The sequence below is a fragment of the Syngnathus typhle genome, linkage group LG12 (genome assembly GCF_033458585.1).
Source record: "Syngnathus typhle isolate RoL2023-S1 ecotype Sweden linkage group LG12, RoL_Styp_1.0, whole genome shotgun sequence".
NCBI classification, from domain to species: Eukaryota; Metazoa; Chordata; class Actinopteri; order Syngnathiformes; family Syngnathidae; genus Syngnathus; species Syngnathus typhle.
Window position 1 is genome coordinate 9,306,255 of NC_083749.1, and position 11,083 is coordinate 9,317,337.

General features: G+C 52.0%; 1 protein-coding gene across 1 annotated transcript; it reads left to right on the top strand.

Moving 5' to 3' along the window:
- Positions 1–6,115: 6,115 nt before the first annotated feature.
- Positions 6,116–10,776, top strand: LOC133163770 (C-type mannose receptor 2-like). Its single transcript, XM_061293989.1, has 15 exons — positions 6,116–6,371; positions 6,881–7,080; positions 7,143–7,246; positions 7,331–7,437; positions 7,507–7,569; positions 7,641–7,799; positions 8,440–8,538; positions 8,614–8,784; positions 8,851–8,970; positions 9,041–9,151; positions 9,823–10,022; positions 10,085–10,188; positions 10,270–10,391; positions 10,461–10,523; positions 10,595–10,776. Exons 1-15 carry the CDS (start codon positions 6,305–6,307, stop codon positions 10,774–10,776), a joined length of 1,872 nt encoding a protein of 623 aa, XP_061149973.1. The 5' UTR covers positions 6,116–6,304.
- The last annotated feature ends 307 nt before the right edge of the window (positions 10,777–11,083 follow it).

The following is an 11,083-nucleotide window of genomic DNA, read 5'->3' on the forward strand; positions in this document are numbered from 1 at the left end:
GTCCAGCACATAACAGCAGGGTGTAAGATGCTAGCAGGGAAAGCATACATGGAACGTCATAACCAAGTGGCTGGCATAGTGTACAGGAACATCTGTGCAGAGTATGGACTGGAAGCCCCAAGTTCAAAGTGGGAAGCACCCCCTAAGGTGACAGAGAATGGGCGAGCCAAGATCCTGTGGGACTTCCAGATCCAGACTGACAAGAAGGTGATGGCGAACCAACCGGACATTGTGGTGGTGGATAAACAACAGAAGAAGGCCGTGGTAGTGGATGTAGCAATACCAAGCGATGGCAACATCAGGAAAAAAGAACTTGAGAAGCTAGAGAAATACCAGGGCCTCAAAGAAGAGCTTGAGAAGGCCTGGAAAGTGAAGGCCTCGGTGGTGCCCGTGGTCATTGGGGCACTTGGGGCAGTGACCCCCAAACTGGAGGAGTGGCTACAGCAGATTCCAGGAACAACATCAGACATCTCAGTCCAGAAGAGTGCAGTGCTAGGAACAGCCAAAATACTGCGCAGAACCCTCAAGCTCCCAGGCCTCTGGTAGAGGACCCGAGCTTGGAGTGGGAGACCACCCGCGGAGGGTGAGAGGGGAATTTAAAATTATATATATATATATATAAAAGAATATATATATATATATATATATATATATATATATATATATTCTTTATATATATATATATATATATATATATATATATATATATATATATATATATATATATATATATATATATATATATATATATATATATATATATATATATATATATATATATTTATATAAATAAATATTATATATATCATCATCATCGGCGGTCACTCGGAACGAGTATGACGGTCTTCTTTTCAGGGTCGTCTACTTGTGGGTCCGCAGGTGGGCGTAGAGGCCGATCCGGGATCCACATATTTTTGTGCAGTGTGGGCAGGGGAAAGTGGTGGTGGGTTGTGGTCGTGCTGGAGCCAGTTTTTGTCTTTCCTTTCGGAGTTGTCGTTTGGTTTCTGCGACACGGCGGAGTTCCTTTTCGTGATGTGCTGCACCTTCTTGCACCGCTGCCCTCCAGCAGTTCCTGTTCAAGGCGATGCGCTCCCAGTCCCGAGATGTTATTTGGAATTTCTTGAGATTGGTCTTGAGGTTGTCCTTAAAACGTTTCTTTTGCCCGCCCGGGGCTCGCGGACCTCTCTCCAGCTGGGAGTATAACATCTGTTTGGGGAGGCGGGTGTCAGCCATGCGGATGAGATGTCCTGTCCATCGGAGTTGGTGCTGCATTATTAAGGTGGTGATGCTCGGTATCCTGGCTTCCTCCAGAACGCTGATGTTTGTGCGTCTGTCCTCCCATTTGATCCGGAGTATTTTCCTCAAGGTTCTCTGGTGGTGTTGTTCAAGAGCTCTTAGGTGCCTGCTGTAGGTTGTCCATGACTCTGCCCCGTAAAGTAAGGTGGGGAGAACCACAGCTTTGTAAACCAGGAGCTTGGTGTCAACCCGGAGGTCTCGGTCTTCGAAGACTCTTTTCCGGAGTCTGGCATACGCTCCACTGGCACAGCTCAGGCGATGGTTGACCTCGGAGTCAATGTCCGCTTTGGAGGAGAGAAAACAGCCGAGGTAGGGGAAATGGTGAACATAATCAAGTGCAGTGTTGTCCACATTTATGATGGGCGGAGTAGATGGCTGGTTGGGTGGGGGTTGATGTAGCACCTGGGTCTTCTTGATGTTCACGGTCAGACCCAGGGCTCTGTATGCCTTAGCAAAGGAGTTCAGGATGCCCTGGAGGTCTTCTGAAGAGTGTGCTGCTATGACATTATCGTCTGCATACTGGAGCTCCACGACCGTGGTGGTTCTGATCTTGGTTTTGGCTTTGAACCTGTTAAGGTTGAAGAGCCTGCCATCAGTCCTGTACCATATTGGGATTCCGTGTGGTAGTTCTTTGTTGATGAGGTGGAGTATGGCGGCAATGAAGACAGAGAACAGGGTGGGTGCAATAATGCATCCCTGTTTGACCCCTGTCTCTACAGTGAAAGGCTCAGTCAAGGAGCTGTTATTGAGCACTGTGGCTGTCATTCCGTCATGTAATAAACGCAGTATTCTGACGTATTTGTCCGGGCAACCATACCTCAGAAGGATGCTCCATAGGGCCTGGCGATCCACCGTGTCAAAGGCTTTTGTAAGGTCTATGAAAGCCATGAACAAAGGCTGTTTATGCTCACGGCATTTCTCCTGGAGTTGGCGTGCTGTAAAAATCATGTCTGCAGTGCCTCTAGATGGGCGAAAACCGCACTGCGATTCTGGGAGAATTTCCTCAGACAGTGGCAGTAGGCGATTGGCAAGAACACGAGCAAGTACTTTGCCAACTGTTGAAAGGAGCGAGATGCCCCTATAGTTTCCGCAATCCGCTTTGTCCCCTTTCTTGAAAATGGTCACTATCAGAGCATCCCTGTGCTCCGAGGGGAGTACTTCTTTTTCCCAGACCTTCAGAAAGAGGGAATGGAGGTGGCGCTGGAGCTCTAGTCCACCTTCCTTTAGGACCTCAGCTGGGATCCCATCTGGCCCAGAGGCCTTGTTGTTCTTCAGGCTCCTGATGGCATCTTGGACCTCTACTAAAGTGGGAGGTTCACCCATGTCTTCCCTGATGGGACTCTGAGGGATGTGACTGAGGAAATCTGACTGAGTTGTGCTGTCACGGTTGAGGAGTTCCTGAAAGTGCTCTCTCCACCGGTTGTTTATGGACTCATTGTCCTTCAACAGCTCCTGCCCGTCTTTAGAGCGTAGGGGGTTTTGGCCGCGATGGCTTGGGCCGTAGACAGCCTTAGTAGCGCTGAAAAAGCCTCTGGTGTCACCAGAGTCTGCCAAACTCTGGATTTCCAGTGCCCTTTCTGTCCACCAGGAGTTTTTAATCTGTCTCACCCGGCTCTGGACGTCAGCCTTGGCTTTGGAGTGGGCCTGTCTCTTTGCTGTGCAGGTGATGTCATTTTGCCAGACACGAAAGGTTTCCCTTTTCTTGGAGATGAGCTGTTCTATCTCTGTGTCGTTCTCATCAAACCAGTCCTGATGCTTTCTGGCCTTGTACCCGAGAGTGGCACGGCAGGTGTCGAGGATGGAAGACTTGAGCAGGCTCCAGTGTTTTTCGATGTCCTCAGGGTATTCCTGAATGAGGCTTTCTCCAAGAGAGGCCTGAAACAGCTGCAGGGTGGCAGTGTTGTTCAGGGCCTCGAGGTTTAGTCTCTGCCGGCTCAGCTTCTTTTGGAGTCTCCTCTTCCTCTTGAGTCTGATGGACATCGTGGATCGTATCAGGCGGTGATCTGTCCAGCAGGCCTCTGAATCCATCATGGCTTTTGTGATGGTCACGTCGCGCTGATCCCTGGCTCTGACAATGACATAGTCAATAAGATGCCATTGTTTAGAGCGAGGGTGTCTCCATGAACCCTTGAGTTTGTTCTTCTGGCGAAAGATGGTATTCGTGATGGTAAGGTCATATTGAGCACATTTGCTAAGAAGCAAAACCCCGTTGGAGTTGATGTTTCCAATGCCTTCCTTTCCAATGGTGCCCTTCCAGAGGTGGTGGTCCCGGCCCACTCTGGCATTGAAATCTCCCAGTATAATAATCTTGTCCTCTTTGGGGATTTTTGACAATACATCATCCAGACAGGCATAGAAGGCCTCTTTTTTGTCCTCATCGGAAGCAAGGGTAGGTGCATAAGCACTAAGAACTGTTGCCGTCTGGTTGTTGACCAGCACCAGACGGAGGGTCATCAGGCGCTCACTGATTCCCACAGGGAGTTCAGAGAGCTGACTGATCAGTTGGTTCTTGATGGCAAAACCAACCCCATGGATCCTAGGCTCATCTGTGGCCTTTCCTTTCCAAAAGAAAGTGTATCCACCCTTTTCCTCCTTCAGATGACCTTCCTCTGCCCGCCGGGTTTCTGAAAGAGCAGCTATGTCAATCCGGCATCTTCTCAGTTCCCTGGCAATGATGGCGGTTCTCCTCTCCGGCCTATCACTGGTTACACTGTCCATTAGTGTGCGCACATTCCATGCTCCAAAATTCATGTTTTTGTGGTTTCGACCGCATATTGGTGATCCCTCTGAACGCGGTAATCCAGTCGGGAGGTTTGAGGCAGGCTATGTTTAGGGCACCTTTTCTAGCCCCTTCCCCATCAGGGGTGAGCAGAGTGGATCCTAAAAAGGGCTGCTCAGTCGTGGATGCAGCTACCGAAGAGCTCTATCTGCCTCGGTCCAGGAGCCCAACGATCATCTAACATCCACCGCCTGATGTGCCAGCTTGTGACTAGGGGCTTCCAGACTTCACAATCCTGCCCCCGTTGCCACTTACTGGTCGCCACAGGACTTTAATCCGGGATGTAAGGTGGATTCCCTGAAAAAGACGCCTGTGCGTGACTTTGTTTAAAGTGGGGAGACTGGTGCACAGACAGTCACCACACTGTCCTTGACAGATCGGGGTCAGAGTCCAGTGGCAAGGAGACCAAGACGACTGGTGACCCTTTTCTGCTGCAGCCTTCATCCGCCTTCCCAGCCGTTGTGACGCCACCCCTCAGGTCAGCCATCATCCTCCGCCTGGTCCACCGTTGAGGTCTTCACTATTTACCCATAGCTGGAGCTGTTTACCCACAGCCGGGACAGTGGTTGATGGGCAGTAGGGCGTGTCCACACACCGGTGGGCCTACATGCCACATCTCTGGGGCCCACTGCTGCTCCGAGATCCTGCACAACTTAGCCTGGGACCGCAAGGTGCCAGTTACCGTGTGTGGCCACGAGGAGGCGTGTGCAAGTCTTGGCAATGGAGAGGCTGTGTACCGGCTGAGGAGACTTACACACTCGGCTCCTCTTTTCACCCCCGGAAACAGAGGGCTAGCCGGTGGCGGTAGCTGAAAGCAGAAAAGTGGCAAGCAGAGGCAGCATGCAGCATGCACAAACTACAGGCACTACTACTCCAACACTACTGCACTGACGCATCACACGCCCTGTGCGCTGATGGAACACACACATATTATATATATATACACACACACACACATATATTGTATCCAGAGTCTATATAGGTATTGCTGTATTCAAATCATACTGGTCAAATTTCTGTTTTCCTTTGGTCAAATTATGTTATCTGGTTTCCTTGTGTCTAGCACGTCCGCCTCACAGTTAGGAGGGTGCGGGTTCGATTCCACCTCCGGCCCTCCCTGTGTGGAGTTTGCATGTTCTCCCCGGGCCCGCGTGGGTTTTCTCCGGGCACTCCGGTTTCCTCCCACATCCCAAAAACATGCTTGGTAGGCCGATTGGACACTCCAAATTGTCCCTAGGTGTGAGTGCGAGTGCAAATGGTTGTTTGTCTCTGTGTGCCCTGCGATTGGCTGGCAACCGGTTCAGGGTGTCCCCCGCCTACTGCCCGATGACGGCTGGGATAGGCTCCAGCACGCCCGCGACCCCAGTGGGGACTACGCGGTACAGAAAATGGATGGATGGATGGGTTTCCTTGTGTCCACTTTTTTCTTCAAGGTATATGATGGTGAAATGAGAAACCAGGACGGAAACGGATTCTTTCTTTATCAGGACTTTGCCGCCACAACTTCCGCATTCCCCGTCACCTGACCCCTACTAACCAATCAGGTGCTAGCAGTTTTGGCGGTTGCAAGTGAATGAGTAAAAGTCGAAGTCATTTTCAAACATAAATGTCGATATATATTTTAACAAATCAGCTTTGTTTTGATACATATCTAAATGTTACACAGGTTGCACTATGTAGATTGCGCGTCTGGCATTGAAACTTTGGTTGTATTCGGGACAGGACTAGATCAGCGCAAATGCTTCTTCCCACTTCTTTTTGCCACCAAATACTCGCACACTCTCCGCCTTCGTTGAAAGCCGTGACGAAAACGGGGCGAGCGAGGCGCTGCCCTCGGGCAAAGCTTTAAAATGACATCAGAAAGCCCTGCTCCACGGCTTGCGACTGTTTTGTCCAAGGGCGACAGGAGCTGTCGCATGGGGCAGCGCGCTCCGCTGCGCCACCTTGGCGCTTTGGTGCGTGACTGCGCGTCAGCTTACCTGCTCGGCTTTATAAGCCGGTCAGGTAGCCCTGACCCGCATCTACCCACCACTGGCCCATTTGCAGAGACCTGAATAATACCCGGCGCCTTGATTCTCCTTCAACTTCAGTTTCGGCTTCAAGTTCTGCTCAACTTCAAGTTCTCCTTCAACTCCCTCTTCTGCTTCAAGTTCTCCTTCAACTCCCTCTTCTGCTTCATTTTCTGTTTCAGATTCTGTCTGCGTGGGCCAGGCTGCCCGATTGGACATCATGAGCCTCCCCACACTTGTGGTGGCATTGGCGCTGACGTTGTGCGCCTGGATTACGCTTTGTGGAGGTAATTGGAATGTTTGAAGAAATATAAAAACAAAGCAAATAGCAAGAATTGAAGGCGCCAATTTGGATGAAATAACTTGAAGGGGGTGGGGGGGGGGGTTAACGTTTGAAATTGTGGCGCCTTGGGAGAGGCGTCGAGCGCAGCTAGCACCCTTGCACATTTTTTTCGATTTCTTTTTTACCGTCTCAACTGTTCAGCGCTGCTACACAAAACAATGCTTCTACTCTGCATGCAATGCTTTGCGGGGAAAAGACGATTCAAGTTGTCTGCTGCGTCCGACACGCACGAGCTCGTTAATATTTTTCTGCCGTTACTTTTTGTTTTCCTTCAATAACGGGTAAAAGCGCCGCCGTTTTTTTTTTTTTTTTTTTTGGGTGATTGCGTCTGGGGCTTAACTTGAAAGTTACTTCGTGTGAATGCGTTACTCCCGCGCGACCACGCGAGGGCGACGTTTTCAGGCGCTGATGTGTCCGACTGAACAGCCAACCAAATGTGCCCTCCCTCGTCAGACATTTCGTGCGATTCCGGATGGGAGGTGTTCGGCTCCAGCTGCTACAAGAAGATGCCAGCCACCAACGGTTGGCTGGGGGCCCGTTTACACTGCGCCCTGGAGGGCGGCGACCTGGTCTCCTTCAACTCATTGGCCGAGGAAGATTTTGTGAAGGGCAAAATGGGGGTGGACCCGTTCTGGATCGGACTCTCCAACCTGGTGAGTTTCAATGCAAGGAGGGTCTGTCCTGGGTTGACAACCGCGATTGGTCTCCTCCGCAGGAATGCGGCCATAAGTTGTGTCATCGAATGTCAGGCAAGGAGCCGAAATGGTCCGACGACACGCCGCTGATCTACAGCAACTGGTATGCCGGTCAAGCCGTAAGGTAAGAAAGTCACATTGTGGAGCGAGCCCGCGCAACAAAAGCCTGACAGACCGCATTGTTGTCGCTGCCCCCCAACCCCGACAGCACCACATCGGAGTCCTGCGCCTACGCTGATTCCAACCAGTGGGACAAGTGGAGAACCGGCTTGTGCGAGTCCTCCCTGGCGTACATATGCAAACGCTCGCCCGACGGTAAGCCGCTCGTCGTCCGTCATGTTGAGGAGAGGAGCGCCGCCCGTCACGTTGTCTTTCCGCACGCAGGCTGCCCGGACGGACAACCGTGCTCCAAGAAGGCCGACCGTTTGGCTCTCTCTCCGGTGCAAAGTGAGTGGCTTCTTTCTGCACCTTGGCCGCCTTGTCACAGGTTTCTCCTCAATCTTACTTTGGGCCTTCAGCTTCCGCCTGCGACCCCGGCTACTTGCTCTACGGCCCTTTTTGCTACCGCTACTTCTTGGAGACCAAAAAAATTTGGCAGGCAGCTGAGGATGACTGCGTCGCACGGGGAGGTCACCTGGCAAGCGTCCACTCGCATGAAGACAGCAAATGGATGCTGGGTGAGCACCAAGGGCCACCATCACGTTTTGGGTGCTCTTCTTGCATTAAAGCTGTGTTCTCCCTCTGCAAGCTCACACAGGCTACAATTCTTGGCTGGGACTGCATAAAACATCAAACAAGTTTGAGTGGACTGACAAAACGTCTTCAGTAAGTAACACACTCACGGCAAAAGTCCCAATGATGGTCACGCACACATCTGGGTGTGGTGAAATTTGTCCTCTGCATTGAACCCATCCCCGTTTGATTTTAACCCATTCCCTGGGGGAGAGGGGAGCAGTGAGCAGCAGCGGTGCCGCCGCGCTCGGGAATCATTTGGTGATCAAAAGCCAAGTGTGAAGAAAAAAGGCTTACAAACTGTTCCGACATGGTGAAGGAAACTGCTTATTTTCAATGTTCACCTTTCAGAAGAAAACTTTGGCCAAATTGCGAGATGATGACAGTAGTAGTAGAATGTTGTCGAGAGAGTGAGGAAAGCATAAGGGCAACGCGCTGAGCGCATATTACCAATGTCGTCCACAGGACCTCATCTCGTGGCTCCCAGGTTATCCAGATAGGGATCTCTACGGTGTTCTGTCGGGCACTGGACTGATCTATACCGGCAGCACCCCGAAGCGCTACATCTGTCAAAAAGGTGCGCAGGCCGCGCGCCGTCACCACCGGGCACTTTTTGTTTCCATGCTTGTTCTCATTTGCGCTCCCTTGCAGCCAAGTCCACCAGTCCTCCTCCGCCGCTCCCAGGTGGGTCAGGGGCCGGCGGCACGTGTTGCCGCCCGTGCGCCATCCGCGGCGATTCTCACCATTTGTGCCTTGCAGCCTGGAGCGACAAATGCGGCTGGGAGTGGCTGGACAACCCCGCCAACGACTTCTGCTACCTGATGAGAGGGAACCAGCTCAAAAGCTGGAAGGAGGCGCGCGACGACTGCAACCGCCACGATGCCCATCTGCTCAGTATCACGGACTCTCACGAGCAGGCCTTTGTGCACGGTGTGTGTGTGTCTTAATGTCTGCACTTGTGTTTTGGTGCGACCATGTGGAAACTTTGATTCAAAGGTCACAGCAAGGCCGTGCTCACCACTCCCTCGCTGTGGCTGGACGCCGACGCCCCCTTCGCCGAGAGCGGCGGCCGGTGGGCCGACGGCTCCCCGTTCAGCTACGTCCACCTGAGCGCCGGTTTGTGGCGAGCCACGCTCATGTTCCCATTCAGGAACTTAGGGCTTAGTCTTTGTTGGCCCCCTTGCAGGTCACCATGGCGACAAAGTTGGGGGACGCTGCCTTTCCTTTCTCATTGACAACGGCGACTGGAAATTTGACGTGTGCGAGATCAAGAGAGGCTACATCTGCAAGAGCAGAGGTAGGAGGGCGGGGCGGGACGGGCCGCGACCCTCTATCTCAAGGCGCTAGCACCGTTGCACATTTTTTTCGATTTATTTTTTACCGTCTCAACTGTTCAGCGCTGCTACACAAAACAATGCTTCTACTCTGCATGCAATGCTTTGCGGGGAAAAGACGATTCAAGTTGTCTGTTGCGTCCGACACGCACAAGCTCGTTAATATTTTTCTGCCGTTACTTTTTGTTTTCCTTCAATAACGGGTAAAAGCGCCGCCGTTTTTTTTTTTTTTTTTTGTGATTGCGTCTGTGTTCTCGTCGCGTCTTGTTTATCTACGTTTTTCGCTCTTTGGTTTTCTAAGTTCGGTGAGTACGCGTTATTTGGCAATGTTTGCCACCTTTTGCAAAGTTTGCCACATTTTGCAAAAAAAAAGCGCTCTATTAATAGGCAAATCGCGGGTGAGTTGACAAGCTTAACTTGATTTTTTTTTTTTTTTTTGACACGCAGACACACACGTGTTCTCACCGACATGTGAGAATCGAACTCAGTGTCGGCAAGTGTACCCCCATCAGCGACTACGCCGGCCGGGGCTTAACTTGAAAGTTACTTCGTGTGAATGCGTTACTCCCTCGCGACCACGCGAGGGCGCCGTTTTCAGACTGAACAGCCAGCCAAATGTGCCCTCCCTCGTCAGACATTTCGTCCGATTCCGGATGGGAGGTGTTCGGCTCCAGCTGCTACAAGAAGATGCCAGCCACCAACGGTTGGCTGGGGGCCCGTTTACACTGCGCCCTGGAGGGCGGCGACCTGGTCTCCTTCAACTCATTGGCCGAGGAAGATTTTGTGAAGGGCAAAATGGGGGTGGACCCGTTCTGGATCGGGCTCTCCAACCTGGTGAGTTTAAATGCAAGGAGGGTCTGTCCTGGGTTGACAACCGCGATTGGTCTCCTCCGCAGGAATGCGGCCATAAGTTGTGTCATCGAATGTCAGGCAAGGAGCCGAAATGGTCCGACAACACGCCGCTGATCTACAGCAACTGGGATGCCGGTCAAGCCGTAAGGTAAAGTCACATTGTGGAGCGAGCCCGCGCAACAAAAGCCTGACAGACCGCATTGTTGTCGCTGCCCCCCAACCCCGACAGCACCACATCGGAGTCCTGCGCCTACGTCAAGCGAAAAGCATATGTTTCCGACCAGTGCGACAAGTGGAGAACCGGCTTGTGCGAGTCCTCCCTGGCGTACATATGCAAACGCTCGCCCGACGGTAAGCCGCTCGTCGTCCGTCATGTTGAGGAGAGGAGCGCCGCCCGTCACGTTGTCTTTCCGCACGCAGGCTGCCCGGACGGACAACCGTGTTCCAAGAAGGCTGACCGTTTGGCTCTCTCTCCGGTGCAAAGTGAGTGGCTTCTTTCTGCACCTTGGCCGCCCCGTCACAGGTTTCTCCTCAATCTTACTTTGAGCCTTCAGCTTCCGCCTGCGACCCCGGCTACTTGCTCTACGGCCCTTTTTGCTACCGCTACTTCTTGGAGGCCCATAAGTCTTGGCAGGCAGCTGAGGATGACTGCGTCGCACGGGGAGGTCACCTGGCAAGCGTCCACTCGCATGAAGACGGCAAATGGATGCTGGGTGAGCACCAAGGGCCACCATGACGTTTTGGGTGCTCTTCTTGCATTAAAGCTGAGTTCTCCCTCTGCAAGCTCACACAGGCTACAATTCTTGGCTGGGACTGCATAAAACATCAAACAAGTTTGAGTGGACTGACAAAACGTCTTCAGTAAGTAACACACTCACGGCAAAAGTCCCAATGATGGTCACGCACACATCTGGGTGTGGTGAAATTTGTCCTCTGCATTGAACCCATCCCCGTTTGATTTTAATCCATTCCCTGGGGGAGAGGGGAGCAGTGAGCAGCAGCGGTGCCGCCGCGCTCGGGAATCATTTGGTGATCAAAAGCCA

Bases quoted from the DNA above. Each gene is read 5' to 3' on its own strand.
- LOC133163770 (XM_061293989.1), top strand. From the start codon at position 6,305: ATGAGCCTCCCCACACTTGTGGTGGCATTGGCGCTGACGTTGTGCGCC. The intron at 7,247-7,330 runs GTAAGAAAGTCA...CAACCCCGACAG, and splicing joins TATGCCGGTCAAGCCGTAAG to CACCACATCGGAGTCCTGCG. The intron at 7,438-7,506 runs GTAAGCCGCTCG...TTCCGCACGCAG, and splicing joins ATGCAAACGCTCGCCCGACG to GCTGCCCGGACGGACAACCG.